Source organism: Paramormyrops kingsleyae, chromosome 3, assembly GCF_048594095.1.
Source record: "Paramormyrops kingsleyae isolate MSU_618 chromosome 3, PKINGS_0.4, whole genome shotgun sequence".
NCBI lineage: Eukaryota > Metazoa > Chordata > Actinopteri > Osteoglossiformes > Mormyridae > Paramormyrops > Paramormyrops kingsleyae.
Genome location: NC_132799.1, coordinates 43,203,000 through 43,227,013, shown reverse-complemented (window position 1 = coordinate 43,227,013; position 24,014 = coordinate 43,203,000). Strand labels below are relative to the sequence as shown.

Below are 24,014 nucleotides of genomic sequence, written 5' to 3'. Positions count from 1 at the left end.
CTGAACTGAACCGTGTCGTGCCGTACTATGCAGTGGAAAAGCGCCAAAATACTTTACAACACTATAGAGAATTAAACTGTGCCTTACTGGCTCTTAAGCTTAGAATCTCTCGATTCACCTTTGGGAACAGACTGGGTCATGTGATTTGACATCTGTCACACACTGGATAACCTGTTACAGTTTTCTTCTACATATCCCATACATGGGGATGGCACAGTGGTGCAGTGGTTAGCCTCTGGGACCATCCATCCATCCATACATCCATTTTCTGAAACCGCTTCTCCTGTTCAGGGCTGCAGGGGCTCCGGAGCAGGACACAAAGCAGGAAACAACCCTGGATGGGGCGCCAACCCATCACAGAGCACACTCACCATTCACTCACACCTACAGGCAATTTGGTAACTTGAGATAGCCTCAGCATGTTTTTGGACTAGGGGCAGAAACTCAAATCCAGGTCCCAGAGATGTGAGGCGACAGTGCTAAGCACTGCAGCACCGTGCCACCCGCCTCTGGGAACATACTGAGGTTAATTGGAGTTACCAAGTTGACCATAGGTGTGAATGGTGCACACAGGTACGCATGTACACAGGCAGGCACTCATGCACACAGGCACGCACGTACGCAGGCATACAGGCATGCATGCACACAGAGACACACAGGCATCATCGGCGATCACTCGCAATCGAGTATGATGGTCCACCTGGGGGGTCCTTATTGTGGATCTTCAGATGGCTGAAGAGGCCAATTCTCAAACCACAAACCTTATCCCAACAGGTGGACGCCTGTGCGTGGCTTCTTTTAATGTGGGGAGACTGGGGCATAAACAGCCACCACACGGTCCTTGACAGAGACAAACCTATTATCAACGGCATGGACTCCAAGACAGCTGAAGGTCCATCTCTGCTGCAGCCTTCTTCCACCTTCACAGCCGTTGTTGTGATCCACCTGCATGCCTGGACACAATCCTCCGCCTGCTCCGCTGTTGAGGTCTTTCTTGAGTCGCGCTTTGTCTGGCACCTCCCCCTCAACCTTACCGCCAAGGGTGACCCTACCAGGAGCGTGGCTCCAGACGGTATCGCTCTCGGGATCTTTGGCACACGCAAGCCTCCCCACCACGACAAGGTGGCGACTCTCCGGAGAAGACACACACAGGCACACAGACAGGTACACCGACAGGCACGCATGCACGCACACAGGCATGCATACAGGTACATACACAGTCAGGGACGCACGCAGACACACACAGACACACACAGGCACGCACGCACAATTGCACGCAGACAGGGACGCACACACGCAAGCACACAGGCATGCACAGTTACACTTGCACACACACACACAGGCATACATACAGGCATGCACACACATGCACAAAGGCACGGACACACACACAGGCACGCACGCAGACACACACAGGCACGCACGCATACACAGGCACGCATGCAGACACATACTGGCACGCATGCAGACACATACAGGCACGCACGCACGCACAATTGCACGCAGGCAGGCACGCAATCACAGAGCACATTCACCATTCAATCACACCTACAGGCAAGATAAATTTATAGAAGTCGCGGATAAGCTTAGAAGCAGAACATCCACGGTGGTATTCTCTGGAATACTTCCCGTGCCACGTGCAAGTCAGGAAAAATTAGCTGAGATTAGGGGATTTAATTGCTTGGCTAAAATGGTGGTGTAGGAAAGAGGGGTTCAGGTTTATGGGGCACTGGAAGACCTTCTGGAACAGGTGGGACCTGTTCAAGCCGGACGGGTTGCATCTGAACCATAGGGGAACCAGTGTATTGGGGAGGCGTATGTGCAGAATAGTTGAGGAATGTTTAAACTAGGGACTGGGGGGGCAGGGAGGTCAGTTAAGAATTTATGTGGTGAGAGACGGAAAGCCCAAATAAAAATTAAAAGTAGACACTGTAAAAGGCCTACCATTAGTGGTCTGTATTTGAATGCTAGGAGTATTAGAAACAAAATTAATGACTTAGAGGCTTTAATTTCTTCAGACAATTACGACATTATAGGAATAACTGAAACATGGATGAGTGACAATGATGGTGATGAATATAATATGGATGGTTATACGTTGTTCCGTAGAGACCGGATAGGCAAGAAGGGAGGTGGTGTTGCAGTATACGTAAAAGAAAACTTGCAGGCAAGGGATCTCACTGATAAAAATAAAAATTCAGAAGCTGTATGGATCAAACTTGATGCTAAAGATTCAAATGGCCTAATTGTCGGGGTTTGTTATAGGGCACCTAATGTAGCTGTAGAGGAAAGCAGAATATTATATGATGATATCAGGATTATGAGTAATAAAAATGATGTGGTGGTTATGGGTGATTTTAATTTACCTGGGATACAGTGGGACACAGTCTCTGGCTCTTCTGTAAATGAACTTGAGATGGTGGAATTAGTACAGGATTGTTTTTTTACTCAGTTTGTTAATACTCCTACCAGGGGAGAAGCCCTTCTTGATCTCGTTTTTTGTAATAACCAGGATAGGATTGGAAAATTTGAGGTTTTAGACCCATTGTACGGTAGTGATCATAACATGGTTAAATTCGAGGTTAATTTTAGTGTCCAAAGAGCAAAGTCTAAATTAAAAGTATACAATGTTAGGAAGGCTAACTTTAATGGTATGAGACGGAAATTAGAAACTGTAAACTGGACAGAGTTAAATAGCAAAACAGTAGAAGAGGCATGGGAATTTTTCAAAAGCACATTGTTGCAAGTGCAAGAGGACTTCATACCTGTTTCCAGCAAAACTAAATCTAGGAAACGACAACCAAGGTGGTTTACTAAGGAAATTAAGAATAAAGTCAGGAGGAAAAGGGCTCTGTTCCACAACTGGAAAATAACTAATGATTTCAAAATCAAGCAGGAGTATCTAAGTCTACAGGCAGAGTTAAAAAATGACATTAGGCTATCAAAGAGGGATGTAGAAAGAAAAATTGCATTGGAGGCTAAGCATGACAGTAAAGGTTTCTTCCAATATTTTAACTCCAAGAGAGCACTAAAAGCTGAAATCACTAATTTACAGGATAGTAAGGGCCTTACAATTGATAACGAAATTGATATGGTAAATGAGTTTAATGATTATTTTTCAAGGGTGTTCACAATAGAGAACACAAGTAACTTACCACCAATTAATACGAATACAGCATCGTCTATGACCAATATATGTATAACTGAGGTTGATGTGATACTAAGCCTAGCTAAACTCAAAATAAATAAATCACAGGGGCCTGATGGCATCTTACCTTTAGTCTTGAAAGAGATGAGGGATATTATTAGCCAACCTTTGACTTTAATATTCCAGAAATCGTTATCTGCGGGTGTGGTACCATCAGATTGGAAGCATGCTAATATAACACCCATATTCAAAAAAGGGGATAGAAGTAATCCGGCAAACTATAGGCCAATCAGTTTAACTAGCATTACTGGAAAAATAATGGAAGCTATAATTCAAGTGAAAATGGTAGATTACCTAGATGCAAATAACATTATAAAGGATAGCCAACATGGATTTAGGAGAGGTAGATCCTGCTTAACGAATCTGCTTGAGTTCTTTGAGGAAGCTACAAGTGAAATTGATCACAAAAAGGCCTATGATGTGATTTACTTAGATTTCCAGAAAGCCTTTGATGTTGTCCCCCACAAACGGCTCTTGTTAAAGCTTAAAGCTGCAGGAATTTTAGGAACTGTGGCAGCTTGGATCAAAAACTGGCTAACTGATAGGAAGCAGCGAGTAGTTATTAGAGGCACTATGTCACAGTGGGCCTCCGTTTATAGTGGGGTACCGCAGGGTTCAATTTTAGGACCACTATTGTTCCTAATTTACATTAATGATATTGACACGAATACATACAGTAAACTGGTTAAATTTGCAGACGACACTAAGGTGGGCGGGGTAGCAGATACTAATCTAGCAGCAGAGAGGCTCCAACGGGATCTGGATTTAATTAGCGAATGGGCTGATACTTGGCAGATGAAATTTAACACAGATAAATGTAAGGTAATCCATGCAGGGAGCAGAAATATACAGTACAGATATTTTATGGGTTCCACTGAAATAAAGGTAGCTGATTACGAGAAAGATCTCGGTATGTATGTTGATGCTTCCATGTCCCACTCTCGCCAATGTGGGGAAGCAATAAAAAAGGCGAACAGAATGTTGGGTTATATCTCTAGATGTGTGGAGTTTAAGTCAAGGGAGGTGATGTTACACTTATATAATTCCTTGGTAAGACCCCACCTAGAATACTGTGTGCAGGTTTGGTCACCATACCTCAAGAAGGACATTGCTGCCTTAGAAAAGGTGCAACGAAGAGCTACGAGAATGATTCCTGGTCTTAGAGGAATGTCTTACGAGGAGAGGTTAGCGGAACTGAATCTGTTCAGCCTTGAGCAAAGGAGACTAAGGGGGGATATGATTCAGGTCTATAAGATTCTAATGGGTCTGGATGCCGTTCAGCCAAATGACTATTTCAATATTAGTCTAAATACTAGAACTCGTGGCCATAAGTGGAAATTAGCGGGAGAACATTTTAAAACAAATTTGAGGAAGCACTTCTTTACACAGCGTGTAGTCAGAGTATGGAATAGTCTTCCTGCTATTGTAGTGGAAGCTAAAACCATGGGTTCCTTTAAATCAGAGCTAGATAAGATTTTAACAACTCTGAGCTATTAGCTAAGTTCTCCCCAAACGAGCTTGATGGGCCGAATGGCCTCCTCTCGTTTGTAAATTTCTTATGTTCTTATGTTCTTATGTTCACACACGCAGGCACACAGACAGGTACAGACACACGCATGTACATGGGCATGCACAAGAACACAGGCAAGCGCACACACACAGGCCCACAAACACGCACGCCCACAGGTACGCACACAGGTAGGCACGCACGCAAGCACACAGGCATGCACAGTTACACTTGCACACACACACACACACAGGCATGCATACAGGCACACACACACATGGACGAAGGCATGGACGCACACACAGGCACGCACGCAGACACACACAAGTACAGACACACGCATGTACACAGGAATGCACAGAACACAGGCATGCGCACACACACAGGCCCACACACACGCACTGGCACGCACGCCCATAGGTAGGCATACATACAGGCACACACACACAGGCACACACGCAGACACACACAGGCACGCGCGCAGACACACACAGGCACGCACGCACGCACAATTGCACGTAGGCAGGCACGCACGCACGCACAATTGCACGCAGGCAGGCACGCACACACGCAGGCACACAGACAGGTACAGACACACGCATGTACATAGGCATGCACAAGAACACAGGCAAGCGCACACACACAGGCCCACACACACTCACCCAACAATAGATATGACAAGCTTCAGTGAAGGTTCCCATGTCACACACAGGTTCAGGCTGCCTTGAATTTCAGCTAGCAGTCTGAGTACACAAATGCAAATGTGCCAGGGTTCACAGGTAATTGCCGTGTTTGCACAACAAAAGCAGGAGGACAATGGGGCTGAAGGCCTGCACGGGCTTAGGAGGAGCTGTATTCTATGGAATTTACGGAAATCTACGCAGGATAGTAGTTCTAGTGCAGGGATTCATAACCCCGGTTGTAAAAGGAGCAAAAATGTGAGCTGCAGCACTTCCCTTCTAATGGTGATGATCCACTTCTCTGTGCCTTCAAACTGGCTCATTTCCACCCCTTGATGGCCATATATTTGACAAGAATTATACATTAATACTTTACAACACTACAGAGACTTAAACTGTGCCTTACTGGCTCTTAAGCTCAGAATCTCTCGATTCACCTTTGGGAACAGACTGGGTCATGTGATTTGACATCTGTCACACACTGGATAACCTGTTACAGTTTTCTTCTACATATCCCATACATGGGGATGGCACAGTGGTGCAGTGGTTAGCCTCTGGGACCATCCATCCATCCATACATCCATTTTCTGAAACCGCTTCTCCTGTTCAGGGCTGCAGGGGCTCCGGAGCAGGACACAAAGCAGGAAACAACCCTGGATGGGGCGCCAACCCATCACAGAGCACATTCACCATTCACTCACACCTACAGGCAATTTGGTAACTTGAGATAGCCTCAGCATGTTTTTGGACTAGGGGGAGAAACCCCACGATGACACGGCGAGAACATGCAAACTCCACACATGGAACCCTGGCAGAAACTCAAACCCAGATCCCAGAGGTGTGAGGTGACAGTGCCAACCACCATCACCGTGCCACCCACCCCTGGGAACAAACTGAGGTTAACTGGAATTACCAAGTTGACCATAGGTGTGAATGGTGCACAAAGGCAGGCAGGCAGGCAAACAGACAGGCACACACACAGGCACGTGCGAACACAGGCAAGCACACAGGCAGGCACACACACAGGCAGGTATGCAGAGACAAAGGCACGAACGCACGCAGACATGCACACAGGCACGCACGAACATAGGCAGGCACACACACAGGCAGGTACGCTGAGACAAAGGCACAGACACATGCAAACACGTACACAGGCATGAATGCGCGCAGGCAGGCAGAAACGCATGCACGCACACATTAACGCACACAGACATGGACGGACACAGGCAAGCAAGCACACAGGGACGCATGCACGCACACTGGCATGCATGCACACAGGCATGGAAGCACAGAGGCACACACACGTGCACGCCAGCACACGTGCACGCAAGCACACGTGCACGCACACGTGCAGATAAGCAGGCACGAACGCACACACGTACTCAGGCACGCACACAGGCAAGCACGCGCCACGCACCTAGCCACGCAAGCACACAGGTATGCACGCACGCACACAGGCACTCCCGCACACATGCACGCAAGCACACAGGTACGCAAGCACACAGGCAGGCACGCATGCCAGCACACAGGCACAGAGACACGCACACACATAAGCACACAGGCAGGCAGGCACGCAGGCAGTCACACACACACAGGCACGCACACGTGAAGGCACATACACAGGCACGAAAGCACTCAAACACAAAGGCACACACGCATGCAGGCATGCACACTGGCATGAATTCACACAGGCACGCACAGACACGAATGCACATAAGCACGCACACATACAGGGACGCCCACACATACACGTGAAACCACAAACGCGCACACACAGGCAGTTATGCACATAGGCATGCAAGCACACAGACACGCGCACACACAGGCACGCACACACGCATGCAAGCACACAGGCACAGAGACACGCACACACACAAGCACGAAGGCAGGCACACAGGCAAGCACGAACAAAGGCACACATGCACAAAGGCACACACGCTTGCACGTAGGCACGAACACACAGGCACGCATGCAGGCAGTCACGCACACACACATGCAGGCACGCATGCACGTACACAGGCATGCATGCATGCACACAAGCTCACAGGCAGGAATGCACACAGGCATGCACGCACATTGGCACATACACAGGCACGCACGCACATTGGCACATACACAGGCACGCATGCAGGCACACACACAGGCATGCACGCAGGCTCACAGGCATGCACATAGGGACACATGCATGTAAACACACAGGCACGCACGCAGGCTCATACACAGGCACAAAGGCACTCAAGCACAAAGGCACACAGACACACAGGCACGCACGCACACAGGTAGGCACTTACACAGGCATACACGCATGCACACATGCTGGCAGGCAGGCATGCACACAGGTACGCACGCATGCAAGCACGCCACAGGCACGCAAGCTCACAGGCAGGTATGCACACAGGCACGCATGCACAGACATGCACTCACGCATGAAGGCAAGCACACAGGCACGTACAATAGCATGTGCACAGGCACGCACGCCGACAGAGCCACACACACACAGGCACGAATGCACTCAAGCACAAAGGCATTCACACAGGCATGCATGCACACAGAAAGGCGCTTACACACAGGCACACACGCACGCACACAGGCACGCACACAGGCAGGCATGCACACATGTGCGCACAGCGACACCCAAGCACAAAGGCATGCATGCATGCACACAGACATGCGTCAAGCAGACAGGCAAGCACACAGGCATTTACAGGCACACACGGGTATGAATGCACACAAGAACGCATGCAGGCACACACACGGGCACGAACGTACACATGCACTCAGGCACGTACACACGCAAGCAGGCATGCAGGCACACAGGCAGGCACACAAGCGACACAGGCGCGAACGCAGGCACACACGCAGACAGCCAGGTATGCACGCACACAGGCAGGCATGCAGGTACGGCCACAGGCACTCACACAGGCACACACACAGGCATGAACGCATGCACGCACTGAGGCACACACACACACACACAGGCACGCACGCACACAAAAACTCTACAAAAACTCTGGTTCTAAGCTAGGTGTCCTTAACCCAGGACTTCCAAACATAAGCAAAACAGAGTTACATTATTATTATTATTATTATTCATTATTATTAGCATTAATAAGATTCCCCTTACATTGCTAATAGGAAAGACATAAATGGATGTAGGGAAGAAACATGTTTACAATTTAAAGTGTTTTAGAGATGTTGTAAGTATGTATGTGAAGGGTACAATGGGGCTAATCCCACAATGATTTAAAACAATTTGACAAATTCAAATAAGAGGCTGAGAAGGATGTTCAGCTTCAGCAATCGGCTCTCGTGGGGTCTAATTTTGCCATTTTTTGCCTTTCTTCTGTTTCCCATGCGTTGTCTGCAGGGGCACCTTCACCACATTGCCATTTGATGTGGACACCTTCACACTGCCTGCTTCGAGATCATTTATGTTGAGGTGTTCCACTAATAATTTGTCCACTTTAGTTTCAGCAATGTCCCAATTAACAGCATTCAGCTGGAATTCACTGTCTACAACTTCTATCTCCAAATCCATCATTTCCAATTCAAATACTGAATTAAAACCCCTCTCTGCAGTCTCCTCCAATTTGACTTCTCCAATTTCTATTCCTACAATTTCAAATTTACCATTACTTTGATTTACATCATCAAGCTCAAACTGGCAGAGGTCGACCAATACGGCTTCTATTTTCAGCCTGTCTTGGTGGTCGTCTGCAGGCTTTATGGAGACTGTCCTTTCATTTAACACAAAGACCTCTAACCCATGCACGTCTAACCCCTTATCCTCCCAAGGCTGGTTGGTGGGTGGAGTTGCTGGGGAGCACTCTTTTGCTTCACCCCAGCAGATGATTTCATCCCATTTGTCCCAGGCTGCCCAATACACATCATCCGTCCAGCTAACTGCCTTGGCAATTGCCTTTCGGTTGTGTCACACGTTCAAACTGTCAGCCTGGTCAGAGGGTGATTCTGCTGGGGAGCACAGCTCTTCCTCATCTCCCCGGTCAATCACCTCTCCCCACTTGTCCCATGTTGCCCAGTACTGGTCATCACTCCAGCTGACAGCTTTCGCCATTCGTCTGATTCTGAATGAGGAAAAACAACATACAGGTAATGCAATGGAGCTGTCAGTCACTCCTGACACATGGAATACAGGTCAGGACTGATTGGCTGAAGAGTCCTCACACCTGGGTTTGAACAGCTGACCTACAGGTTATCCCAAAAACCTGCATACACACCGGCCCTTTGCGGATAAGATTGGTCACCCCTGTTTTAGGGGTTAGGGTAAGAATTTTAGGGGTTTTTTTGGGGCTAGCGTTAGGGCTATCTATTAGCACTATCCTCCTGACTCTCGGGCTTTTGTTTGGTGTGCATGTGTTATTTCCTTTAGCCATTTAGGATTAGTAGGACCTCATAATCATAAAAACCAAACATTTTTTTGAACAATTAATAGTTTTAAACAAAAATGATGTCCTTATATGAGGACGTAGGGTCTCAGGAGGTTAAGGTAGCCTAACTCGACAAAGTACTGTAGCTCAACTCGACAGAACACCGGAACCATCCGCATCTGAATGTAACATGAAAGCGCAGGAAAGCACATGCAGAAAACTTAAATATCAATACGAAACTATAGCTAACTTGCACATAAAATTTTGATAGAATTAACGCAGTAGCCCGAAACAGTAAACATATTTTAATATACATGCAAGTTTGACAGATACTAAATAATAAGATCATTTATACGATAATATGGGAGCAGAAACTTAACGTACCTCGCCATCTTGGTCCAGAAATGGAAGTGAGGCTGCGTGTTTCAAACTGGCAGCGTATGTCCCACATGCCATATGATGCCTAATACGTAACCAAGCAAAGCGGCCATAATGTGATTAAATAATAACATACCAATAATTCGCGTTGTTATGTAATAATAAGAACAGAATTCTATAAGATGAATTTTAAAGATTAGTATACAACAGCATAAAAATGATGACACTGAAAGTTTGATTAATCACACGATCAGCTCTGGATAATATCAAACAATGACTTAAAGAGACACGTGAAATGAAGTGATAAATACACGTGAAATATAAAGTGATATCGGTACGTCAAAACGTTATGTTACACACACCGCCCAACAATTCAAGAAGCTAGATTAAGGCCGTATTCACAATTTACCCGTGTGCCTTATACTGTAACCGAGCACGATTATCCCCGGCTGGTCTGCACTCTCCACATTGCACTTAATGATCCTGGCCTGAGCGATTTTTTGTGTTGAAGAAAACGAGCGAAGGGAAGTGCTGTGGCATAACTGACTGAAATTCATGATTAATGCCTTTATTTTACGGCTTATCTGGAGTCGTTTTCAGCACGATGTCACACATAGATTAATTGACTATGCAATGCAGCGATTTTTATTTATTGACATTTACCAAAGAGTTTTTGCAGACTAGCTGCATGTTATACCGCCATTGAAAAGGTACCATGCTACCGCATTTTTGAAAGCTGTTGTGTATTACATTTCATTAGTACAGGTGTTTTGACATTATAGCATACCTATCAGAATAGCACACTCTCAGTTAAAGCGCATGCGTAGAACAGAATTACATGTCCGCTAGCTCATAAATGTAGCATATTGCTGCAAGAATTTTCGACAGAAAGTAAGCAATTATGCTTTCCGGTTATTACGTGCAGTTACAGTTATAATAATAATTGATACTTTTATTGATCCCTGTGGGGAAATTGTCTTCTTTACACCTCCCTCAATTTGCTCTTTATAAATCAAGCTCTATGTGAAAGACAGTCACCTGTGTGGGCCCCCAGGAAGCTGGGTACATGTTAAGGGCCTTGCTAAAGGACGTGCTGAGGTTGGGTTTGGACCGGTGACCTTCTGATTACAGGCACAAGGACTTAGCCCATGTACTGAGCCACACCCCCCCCCCCCCCCCCCAGTTGTGTATTAGTAGCATTTATGATGTTTCTCTAATGTGAGCTAGTACATAACCCAGCTAGTACCAACCGTTGCAACAATACTCTAGTTTTCTGTCATACTCATTGTTTTATTTTCTTGCATTGTCCATTTTTGTTCATAGTCTTTAATATTCCAAATAACGACAATTTCAGATAACTACTGGAACAATGAGTTCTGGAGGGGAGCAAGCTCCGTTACATGCTATAGATATGTTGATCTGATACCTTTCCGTATCAGATTGTTACCACTGTTAAAAACCACAGGTATTTTATTCTGATTGTATGTATTTCCTTATTAGGGCACATTAGTTACTCCTGTTAAAAAATCAGTTTATTCTGACATTGTAAATTTCCTGAAGAGTTTACCCTCTTTAAAATGATGGAGTTCCACTTGTGCCAAAAATATGCTGATATGCATATGAGCTTTCCGTTTCTGCCAAAAATATGTAAACAGCACACAGTCCATGTCGGCTGAGCATGTGACAAAGCATTTGTCTGTGACGATTCTATTTTGTCAATGAGTTTGTCTGTGGAGCCCCTGAAGGAACCAAAAGGTGTCTGCTAATTAGATACCCAGGAATAAACTGTGTGGCCCCTGCCCAAGCATTGCTGCCCAAACAGCAGTCTCCTCCTTATGCCGCCGAGGGAGGAGTAGCAACTGGTTCCCCTGCCCCTTCCCCTCTCCCCCCTGCAGATGAGGATCATAACCATTCAGCGCCCGACTCCACCTCCTTATCAGTGACGACGTGCCGCGGTCAAAAACTCAGGCAGTAGGACGAGGCAGAAAAAATTCTTGCCCCTATGTTGTTATTTACAAATCCTCAAGAGGGAGATAACTTTGGTCATCTGACACTGTAGATGAAGGAGTTGAAGGACATTGTCAGTGACCTGCTGGATCCCAGGCAGAACAGACCTCGCTATGTGGCAGCCCTTCTGATACAGGTCGCCCCGTGCATGGACTGGATGATGATGCATCAGTTTAAGCAGGAGCCTAGTAAATCCTGCGAGTGCTACACCGAACGACTGATGGAAGCTTTCTCCAACTACAGTGGGATGGACCGCCCAGCGAACCAAGAGTGTATGTGATGTAAAATACACTAAGAGAGCTCAGTTCCTTTAAAGAGAGGTACTTATAATACTCTGTATTAGTTTTCGTGAGCTGTCCTCTTAAAAAGTACAACACCAGTGCTCCATATTCAAATTGTCCCATGAAAAACTACAACCTCCAAACATCAAACTACATGCTTCTATGTCACCTACACTTCAGACTTCATCCTCAAAATCAAAGCAGTATTAACACAAGCAACATCCATCACTTAAAGCCAATATAAGTCTGCTACAACTGGACTAATTTGTTTATCTAAGCAAAACAAACATTTTATGTTCAAGTTTTCTTAAAACTACTGAAACAAATAAATGGCTGCCCTACAGTTCCGCTGTTTTGTTTGTCACCCTGAATTATGTCCTTCATAGTGTGGAAAAAACCGAAGGCTGAGGAATGTTACGTAACACAGCTAGAATGCAATAACTCTCTCTGGTGTAATTCACTGTGTGGTCTTAAGTGTGGTGTCTTCTTCATAACACTCCCTAACTCTTGTATTCATGACCATGAGATAGGGTGGGCTGCTTTTCTTCCTTGCTTTGGCTAGTATTCCTCCCTTTCCTCCCAAGCCTTGGTTGGTGGTTCAGGCAGCATCACCTTGTTTTAGTAGACCCAGGTGCCATACATTTTGAAAGTAGGCTCAAGTGCACAAAATGTTCTAGCCGAAGTCTTAGACAAACTCTGAATTACAAAGTAAACTGACTCCTTCTGAAGCTGTGAGAAATTGTTCATCTGTATTTGCTGCATTGTCACTTGTTGATATGCGTGTGCCCTGCTCCAGCAGTAAAGGGGAGATCGCGTGCAGAGCTGGTTTTCTGTAGGTCTGAGTAAAAATAAAATATCCTCTTCATACAGGAACCAAGTCTATGGCTGGAAATTTCTGCAACAGAGCCATTTAGTTATTTCTAGAAAAACATATAGAGCCAATGAAGGAACCTGAAGTCATAGTAACACAGGTCACTGTCCGTGGTGCTGAATTCTCTACTAGATGGGCTGGTGCTGAATGAATAGGACAGCTGGCCAACGTGTCTGTGTTCTTCCACTGACTGGCACCCTGACAACGAGGGGGAAAAATTCATACAGTAAATTAGTTAACAATAATTAGTAATCACGTATAGTTCTCATTTATCATGATGTAAAATTCAAAAACCATTTCTGACTATTAATCTGCACATTTTAATAATTTAATTAATATTACCTAATTTGTTGATCATTTTCTGCAATCACTGTGCGTTAAAGCAAGTTTTAAAACTAGCTGTGAAATTGTTGATGCTGTTGTTGATCTGAATGTTGCTGACGGAGCCTTAGGATACGTCTTCATACAGATGAGTGAGGGGATGGATGCACTATTCTATGGAGGCCTCTGAAGAGAAAAAATGATCCCAATTTTATATTGAGAGGGATGGTTAATTCCATTTTAATGCAGACTGCGTTAAAAGTCCCTGTTCTGCCGTTGATCTTTTGCATGCATGCTATCATGTATTAGTTTACTCTGTATTTTGATCACGTCAAACTAAAGAATTTTTGGTCGTATTTTTGTTCCTAATTTTGAAGTAATTGTAAAATAAAAATGTTGTTCTTTTCCGCCGCCATGCTTCGTCTTACTTGTGAAGGTTATGCTTGCATTGAACTTGCTTTGTAGACAGTAAGATCCTGCCGGCATTAATTCTCCACTGTGTGGTAATTTTGAGAAATTGCGCACGTTTCTTATCCCGTCAGAATCGGTAAAACTAACGCCATGCGAATGTGTCTTAGCGCAGAGTTTAGAATATTTACGGTTTCCGGTCAATGAAGGCAGTTTGAAATAAAACAAAAACGTTTAAACTTTCTGGATGCGCAAACTCTCGCTCTTGGCAAGATGGTGCAGATAGTTGAGATAAAGGACTGTTATTCGATGAGAATTCGAATCCATCACTCCTTAAACATGGAGAACATGGATCCAGAAGGTATTAATGATTATAATGATTAAATGATAATAAAGTTGTAGCTCCTGGTATGTGACAAACGAAATGAACGGCCAAGTCTGCATTGGCCTAATGCTTGTTAGTCTTGAGGTAAAGCTGATAAGTAACACCTTTGGTTTTCGAGGTAAAATAACCGACCTGTTGAAAAATTCAACTTTTATCTACAGAAATGAATGTATTTAGAACTGCAAACGGATACATTGGAAGCGGAGTTTTAAAATGAGAAAATGTAACGATGTGATAGGAAATGCCGTTCGTTATACTCCCCTTCTGTCTCCCATTCTTGCTCATCTTGTTTAAATAATAAGAAAATGAAAAGCAAGATCACTGTTAGTGACAAAAGTGCAGGACTAAATGTGTTTCATTTAATATTTATTCATTTGGATATGTGTGAGAGTAAGCGTATGCATGGATGTTGTCTTCTGGTTTAGCTTTCTTAGCTTTATCAGTAATTCACATTATTTCATTTATCTGACAATCTGAAGCCCATGGACTCATTTTAAACGGATTTTGTAGTAGAATATTTATCCAGTTATTGTCATGTTCTTATATATCTCTCTGTGTTCCATTTTGTCCCAGTTCATGAGTTTTTGGAGGACAAGTTCATCTCCATTCTGGTCGTGAACTTCGAGAGGAGCCCACTGACCATGGAGAACTTGCAGTCTCTGGCCCTCAGTGTCCCTTCATTTTATTGGCGGCTCACTGGGGAGGAGCTGGATCCCAGCCTATTGCACGTAGCACCTGCACGACTGCAAGTGGTACATCATGGTACAGAGACTGGTGTCCAGCATGGGGATGGAGAATCACCAGCTGAGGAGGATGACCATTACGGACAGGAGCTGCCATCATCCAGCTCTATAAGGGAGGCTTCCCCTGCAGCTCCAGCATCCACGACTGAGGATGCTAATGGGCTTCCTGAGGCTCTCCCCTTGGCCTGGGGTGAAGATGAGCCCTCATCTCCATCCTTATCTGTGCCTTCTGACACTCAACCTGGAAGTCAGATTGAGCCAGAACATGCTGAGCCCTCCAGCTCCACCTTCTGGATCCCTGTGGGCCCTAACAGCACGTGGCAGCAGCTTGAGATCGAAGGCCGCAACTACCTGCGGAAGCTGGATGAGCTCAGCATCTCCGATGGACTCTGGAGCATTACGGACTACGGTGATGATCACACCGTGGTCATGTCCGTGCATGTCTCCGTGCATGTGAGCAGTTCTCTGCGAACATGGGGCGTGAGGCAGGAGGAGAGGCCTCCTCAGAGGCCCGCTGGCACCAGACAGAGGAAGCGCAAGGCCGAGCCCGACGACACCAGCGGCTCAAGTTCTCCTCCACCGCACAAGAGGCCCATGCGCTTCTGACTTGATTCCATGTTTTTACGATGTAAGTGACATTTTTATTTCAACATAATTAGAAGATCCCGCAGGAAAATATTAGTCAGTTACTTAATAAATGACCAAAAAGTAGTTGAATAGGACAGCTGGCCAACGTGTCTGTGTGCTTCCACTGACTGGCACCCTGACATATAATGATTTTTAACAACGAGGGGGAAAAATTCATACAGTAAATTAGTTAACAATAATTAGTAATCACCTATAGTTCTCATTTATCATAATGTAAAATTGAAAAACCTTTTCTGACTATTAATCTGCACAATTTAATAATTTAATTAATAGTACCTAATTTGTTTATCATTTTCTGCAATCACTGTGCGTTTAAGCAAGTTTTAAAACTAGCTGTGAAATTGTCGATGCTGTTGTTGATCTGAATGTTGCTGACAGAGCCTTAGGATACATCTCTATACACATGAGTGAGGGGATGGATGCACTATTCTATGGAGGCCTCTGAAGAGAAAAAAATTATCCCAATTTTATATTGAGAGGGATGGTTAATTCCTTTTTAATGCAGACAACGTTAAAAGTCCCTGTTCTGCCGTTGATCTTTTGCATGCATGCTATCATGTATTAGTTTACTTTGTATTTTGATCACATGTCAAACTAAAGAATTTTTGGTTGTATTTTTGTTCCTAATTTTGAAGTAATTGTAAAATCAAAATGTTGTTCTTTTCCGCCGCCATGCTTCGTCTTACTTGTGAAGGTTATACTTGCATTGAACTTGCTTTGTAGACAGTAAGATCCTGCCGGCATTAATTCTCCACTGTGTGGTAATTTTGAGAAATTGCGCACGTTTCTTATCCCGTCAGAATCGGTAAAACTAACGCCATGCGAATGTGTCTTAGCGCAGAGTTTAAAATATTTACGGTTTCCGGTCAATGAAGGCAGTTTGAAATAAAACAAAAACGGTTAAACTTTCTGGATGCGCAAACTCTCGCTCTTGGCAAAATGGTGCAGATAGTTGAGATAAAGGACTGTTACTCGATGAGATTTCGAATCCATCACTCCTTAAACGTGGAGAACATGGATCCAGAAGGTATTAATGATTATAGTGATTAAATGATAATAAAGTTGTAGCTCCCGGTATGTGACAGACGAAATGAACGGCCAAGTCTGCATTGGCCTAATGCTTGTTAGTTTTGAGGTAAAGCTGATAAGTAACACCTTTGGTTTTCGAGGTAAAATAACCGACCTGTTGAATAATTCAACTTTTATCTACAGAAACAAATGTATTTTGAACTGCAAACGGATACATTGGAAGCAGAGTTTTAAAATGAGAAAATGTAACGATGTGATAGGAAATGCCGTTCGTTATACTCCCCTTCTGTCTCCCATTCTTGCTCATCTTGTTTAAATAATAAGAAAATGAAAAGCAAGATCACTGTTAGTGACAAAAGTGCAGGACTAAATGTGTTTCATTTAATATTTATTCATTTGGATATGTGTGAGAGTAAGCGTATGCATGGATGTTGTCTTCTGGTTTAGCTTTCTTAGCTTTATCGGTAATTCACATTATTTCATTTATCTGACAATCTGAAGCCCATGGACTCATTTTAAACTGATTTTGTAGTAGAGTATTTATCCAGTTATTGTCATGTTCTTATATATCTCTCTGTGTTCCATTTTGTCCCAGTTCATGAGTTTGTGGAGGACAAGTTCATCTCCATTCTGGTCGTGAACTTCGAGAGGAGCCCACTGACCATGGAGTACTTGCAGTCTCTGGCCCTCAGTGTCCCTTCATTTTATTAGTTGGATCCCAGCCTATTGCACGTAGCAACTGCACGGCTGCAAGTGGTACATCATGGTACAGAGACTGGTGTCCAGCATGGGGATGGAGAATCACCAGCTGAGGAGGATGACCATTACGGACAGGAGCTGCCATCACCCAGCTCTAGAAGGGAGGCTTCCCCTGCAGCTCCAGCATCCACGACTGAGGATGCTAATGGGCTTCCTGAGGCTCTCCCCTTGGCCTGGGGTGAAGATGAGCCCTCATCTCCATCATTATCTGTGGCTTCTGACACTCAACCTGGAAGTCAGATTGAGCCAGAACATGTTGAGCCCTCCAGCTCCACCTTCTGGATCCTTGTGGGCCCTAACAGCACATGGCAGCAGCTTGAGATCGAAGGCCGCAACTACCTGCAGAAGCTGGATGAGCTCAGCATCCCCGAGGGACTCTGGAGCATTACGGACTACGGTGATGATCACACCGTGGTCATGTCCGTGCATGTCTCCGTGCATGTGAGCAGTTCTCTGCGAACATGGGGCGTGAGGCAGGAGGAGAGGCCTCCTCAGAGGCCCGCTGGCACCAGTCAGAGGAAGCGCAAGGCCGAGCCCGACGACACCAGCGGCTCAAGTTCTCCTCCACCGCACAAGAGGGCCATGCGCTTCTGACTGGATTCCATGTTTTTACGCTGTAAGTTACATTTTTATTTCAACATAATTAGAAGATCCCGCAGGAAAATATTAGTCAGTTTAGGGCTGGACAATAATTCGATATCAATATATATCGCGATAGAATTTTTTTCAATAACGGTGATACGATTTTTAAACACATTTCCTATATTTCGATATACATTTGAATATATATATATTCATATATATTCGTGTATATATATATTCATATATATTCGTATATATATATATATACACACACACACAGTCGAACCCACTTATCTCGTCCTCGGTTAACTCGCCAACCCTATTAAGTTGACGTTTTTGAAGTGGAACCGCCAAATTCGGCACTTAACATTGGTTATCTCGATCCCCGTGACGATTCGCCGGCTTTTAAAAATGTATCACAAGTGCTAAACAGCGCGTATTCAAATCGCATTCGCAGGGTAATTTGCTAAACAACGCAGCTGTGAAACGCGATCCAGGTAAAACTTTTTTAGACAGCATAAATAATATTGAAGCATTTGTTTTCAAGCAGACTGTTAAAGGCAAAAGCAACAAAGCATTTTAGAAACCATAGTAACCGCGTGTATGATACTTATCAGAGCTGTGTCAGAGAGAAATGACTCGTGAATTTAATTTTGACACTGGTTAGCTTTTTGTAAAAACGAACTACAGTACAACCCGCAGGTTTTTTGTGAGCGATCTTTGTGTTTTCAATTTTGGAGAATATAATTAAAGGTTTGTATCGAGAAACGACGGTGGTTTTTATTGTATACTAGTAAATTTCTGCTGTTAGTTGGTGCATATGCCTTTTGTTAGCCAATATGTATGTCGGGGCCGGCTCTACGCTGGGGCAACGCCCCCTTAAGCAAACGTCCTGCCCCCTTAAATCAAACTTTTAGAAGTTGAGGAAGAAAATAATAATTACCCACAAACTGAATATGGACAAGATTTACTACAGTAGCTGAAAAATCCACTGAAAAAGGCACAAACGAGATGATAAGTTTCACTTCTTGTTCGCTCTTTCTGTTTGTGCGCGGGCTCACACTGCACTCGGCAGAGATCCCCCACTCACCCTCCCCCCAGCTAAACATCCAATCACTGTTAGTATGCAAATGAGTCCGTTTCTCAGTAGGCAGGGCAGAGCGAAATGAGCTGCGCGATTGCGGGAGGGGAAGCAGCAATCTCTCTCGTCAAAATCATAACGACTCGTGAGATCATGGTTCGAATTATTTTTGTCTATTTGGGGGGGTCTTGATCGGGGGGTACTGTACCCTCCAGTACCCCCCCGATCAAGACCCCCCCAAATAGACAAAAATAGCAGTTTGGGGGGGGGGGGTCTTAACATTTTTCTTTTGTTTTTTTTTTTTAAAAGAAAGATAACCTCACCTTGTAGGAAAATTTTATGTAAAACTATTTCAGACACCCCTAGTGTGGACCGTACCATTTTAACCACCTCGGCGCTAGAAGCAGCTTAGCCAGTCGGTTACGTCATTCATTCTCATTGAGCGACTTGTTCGTTGTGATTTCAAGATTTCAAGATTCTTTATTCGTCACATACATAGTTATAACAAGTACAACATGTAGTGAAATGAACCCTGACCGATCCTATTTTTCAGTTTTATATTTCAAGACTCGGTGAATTGATTTTTTCTTTTTCATAACTTAGCCTACCCTTTTTAGTTTTGGTAATATTGGCAATAGTGAAAAGTGTTTTGTTGGGTTCAAATATGTTTGATATAGGCCATCCAATTAAGGTAAATGTCATGTTTTTACTTGTTTTAATCTGATGAGGAATATTTTATTTTATTTTTTGTTGTTTTACTTTTCAGTTTTCCCCCTGAGGGATTGCCACCTTATGTGGTCAGGGGGTTTGCGTGCCTCAGTGACCCTAAGAGCTACACCAGCAGAAGCTTAGCCTTCAGGTGGGACACCCAAGTTGGACAGGTCTTAGGGTAGAGGCCTGACAAAGTGCAATCCAATTACATGACAAAAACTGTTATCCAGAGCACCACCCCACCCCTTTACCGCCTTTGTCGCCACCATGTGCCCCCTTCACATTTATGTCTGCCCCCTCATATATGCATGTCTAGAACCGGCCCCGATGCATGTACATATTTATATTATGCCGATCACGTCAAACAAATCGCGGCAATGCCAAAAACACCAAAAACCTGTGCATGTACATTCTCAGTTATTAATGCACATAAATAAATTTCAAGCACATGTTAATATATTGCTGCCATATTGGTTTTCGGTTATCTCGATCATCGGTTATCTCGACGCTTTTTGGCTAGGCGACATAACTGGGTTCGACTGTATATGAATTATCAGCCTGTTCTAGTTTAAATGGAAATATATTATTGTTAATAAGCTGAGTCTAAGAGTTTTATTTATTTGATAGTTTATTTCACATTTCTTGTTTGTACAGGCTAAATACAAATAAAAAGTGAACCTTATTTTTTTTTGTACTGTTTTTATTAAAAAAAAAAATTCTATAATTTTAATAGGAGGAGCCTGGAGGTATTATAGACTTTGCAAATTCAGTTTGCAGACATCCATTGTGTGTGTCCTCGGCAGTTTTTTTCCTGAGGCTATATAATATTGTCCATATCGATATCGGAATTATACCGTATCGACCAAAATTAAGAAATATATCGTGATATAATTTTTTGCCATATCGTCCAGTCCTAAGTCAGTTACTTAATAAATGACCAAAAAGTAGTTGAATAGGACAGCTGGCCAACGTGTCTGTGTGCTTCCACTGACTGGCACCCTGACATATAATGATTTTTAACAACGAGGGGGAGAAATTCATACAGTAAATTAGTTAACAATAATTAGTAATCACGTATAGTTCTCATTTATCTTAATGTAAAATTCAATAACCTTTTCTCACTATTAATCTGCACAATTTAATAATTTAATTAATATTACCTAATTTGTTTATCATTTTCTGCAATCACTGTGCGTTTAAGCAAGTTTTAAAACTGGCTGTGAAATTGTTGATGCTGTTGTTGATCTGAATGTTGCTGACAGAGCCTTAGGATACGTCTCTATACACATGAGTGAGGGGATGGATGCACTATTCTATGGAGGCCTCTGAAGAGAAAAAAATTATCCCAATTTTATATTGAGAGGGATGGTTAATTCCTTTTTAATGCAGACAACGTTAAAAGTCCCTGTTCTGCCGTTGATCTTTTGCATGCATGCTATCATGCATTAGTTTACTCTGTATTTTGATCACATGTCAAACTAAAGAATTTTTGGTCGTATTTTTGTTCCTAATTTTGAAGTAATTGTAAAATAAAAATGTTGTTCTTTTCCGCCGCCATGCTACGTCTTACTTGTGAAGGTTATACTTGCATTGAACTTGCTTTGTAGACAGTAAGATCTTGCCGGCATTAATTCTCCACTGTGTGGTAATTTTGAGAAATTGCGCACGTTTCTTATCCCGTCAGAATCGGTAAAACTAACGCCATGCGAATGTGTCTTAGCGCAGAGTTTAAAATATTTACGGTTTCCGGTCAATGAAGGCAGTTTGAAATAAAACAAAAACGGTTAAACTTTCTGGATGCGCAAACTCTCGCTCTTGGCAAAATGGTGCAGATAGTTGAGATAAAGGACTGTTACTCGATGAGATTTCGAATCCATCACTATACTGTATATGTCAGGGTGCCAGTCAGTGGAAGCACACAGACACGTTGGCCAGCTGTCCTATTCAACTACTTTTTGGTCATTTATTAAGTAACTGACTAATATTTTCCTGCGGGATCTTCTAATTATGTTGAAATAAAAATGTGACTTACAGCGTAAAAACATGGAATCCAGTCAGAAGCGCATGGGCCTCTTGTGCGGTGGAGGAGAACTTGAGCCGCTGGTGTCGTCGGGCTCGGCCTTGCGCTTCCTCTGACTGGTGCCAGCGGGCCTCTGAGGAGGCCTCTCCTCCTGCCTCGTGCCCCATGTTCGCAGAGAACTGCTCACATGCACGGAGACATGCACGGACATGACCACGGTGTGATCATCACCGTAGTCCGTAATGCTCCAGAGTCCCTCGGGGATGCTGAGCTCATCCAGCTTCTGCAGGTAGTTGCGGCCTTCGATCTCAAGCTGCTGCCACGTGCTGTTAGGGCCCACAGGGATCCAGAAGGTGGAGCTGGAGGGCTCAGCATGTTCTGGGTTCACTGGGTTCGTTTCGAGGGACGAAAAATCCTTTTTTTCGCCGATTACAGCGGCCAGACGGCTCGAGCTCGCAAGGCTATGTCCCCCGTTCTGAAGAAGGCTCGGGAAGCTGGTGTTCCTGCTTTTCTGTTGTACCCGACTAAAGTTCGCCTTTCTTTTGCGGGTAACCAGTGGTTTTTTACCGACCCAGAAGAAGCTCTTCAGGCAATCGGCGCTTTCACCTCCACCGGGTCCTGGCCAATTTAATATGCCTATTCGGTCTGCTTTGTTGTTTGCCTGTTATTATATTGCGGTCACACTGTGCGTGTGGAGTATATAAATCGGGTGCTTTTCTGTTAACGATTTTGTGTCTGTTCTATAGTTGATTTTGCTTTGTAGTTTACGCCGGGGGTGGCCGGCGGGCTTGAGTATTCACGCATGCCTTACCCCCTGCGTGTCACGCGCTGGCTTTTGGCCCCGCGCTGTTCTGGGGGGATGGGGGGGAGGGGGGTGTTTTGTGGTTGTTTTGCCTTGGGGTTCGCGCCCTTCGGCTCATTGGATGATGGTGTTCTTTCTTATGGGGTGTTAGGGGTTTGTATTACTGGAGCTTATTTGTTTATGGGTTGTCTGTTTTCACTAATTCCTTCTCTAACGATGTGCTACTCTATTGACGTCTCCCTCTTTGTCTCTCTCTCTCCAGTATTGTGCTGTGGATCTATGTCTTTTATAGCTGCTGATGGCTAACTTAGTTATGGCTACCTGGAACGTGAGTACGCTTTCGACCCCTCAGAAGCGCTCTAGTGTCACAGACATTTTGTTTAGAAATAGGGTGGACATTGCTTTTTTGCAGGAGACACATTTGGAGTGCATTGGTGCATTTGGACCAAGCGCATGAGGCTCGTATCGCCAGGGTGCGGGCCGAACGCAATGGTTTACTTTTGCGTAAGGCTGAATTTCTTGTACATCGCACTAGGACACGGTATTACGCTAGTGGCCTGGTAAGTTGTTGGCGCTTAGGCTCCGCCAGTGTGACACTTTTCAAGTGTAAAATTCAAGGATGGAGCTGTAACCACCAACCCTTCTGAAATTAATGACCGTTTTCTTGATTTCTATAAGGATCTCTACTTATCCGACAGCCCTCCATCTCAGACAGCCCTGGACTCGCCTTTTTCCCTGGCTTCTCTCCCTATACTTGCTCAGCAGGATGCCTTACTACTGGAAGCCCCCATTACATTTTGTGAGCTCACTGAGGCCCTTAAGTCATTTTCTAAGAATAAAGCTCCTGGGATGGATGGTATTCAAGCTGAGGTGCTGCTCACCTTCTGGGCACAGTTAGCCTCCCCTCTGTTTCGTATGCTGTCCTCCGCCATACGCTCCTCTCAGCTCCACCCCGCTTTAAATTCTGTGATAATCTCTTTGCTTTTAAAACAGGGCAAAGACTCTGCTGATTGTTCCAGCTACCGTCCCCTATCTTTAATGAACTCTGATGTTAAGCTATTGGCTAAGGTGTTGGCTCGCCGCCTTCAGTTAATGATAGCTAAGATTGTACATCCCGATCAGACTGGTTTTATTTCAGCTCGCTACGCAGCCGACAATATGCGTCGTCTTCTGCATATTGTTAAAAATGATTATTCTTCCTCTCC

At 44.3% G+C, this 24,014-nt stretch overlaps 1 protein-coding gene across 1 annotated transcript; it reads left to right on the top strand.

The window, feature by feature from the left end:
• The first annotated feature begins 14,311 nt into the window (after positions 1-14,311).
• LOC140588407 (uncharacterized) lies at positions 14,312-15,799 on the top strand. The gene is made up of 2 exons (XM_072710398.1): positions 14,312-14,410; positions 15,008-15,799. The coding sequence occupies exons 1-2, from the start codon at positions 14,323-14,325 to the stop codon at positions 15,781-15,783; spliced, it is 864 nt and encodes a 287-aa protein (XP_072566499.1). The 5' UTR covers positions 14,312-14,322; the 3' UTR covers positions 15,784-15,799.
• The last annotated feature ends 8,215 nt before the right edge of the window (positions 15,800-24,014 follow it).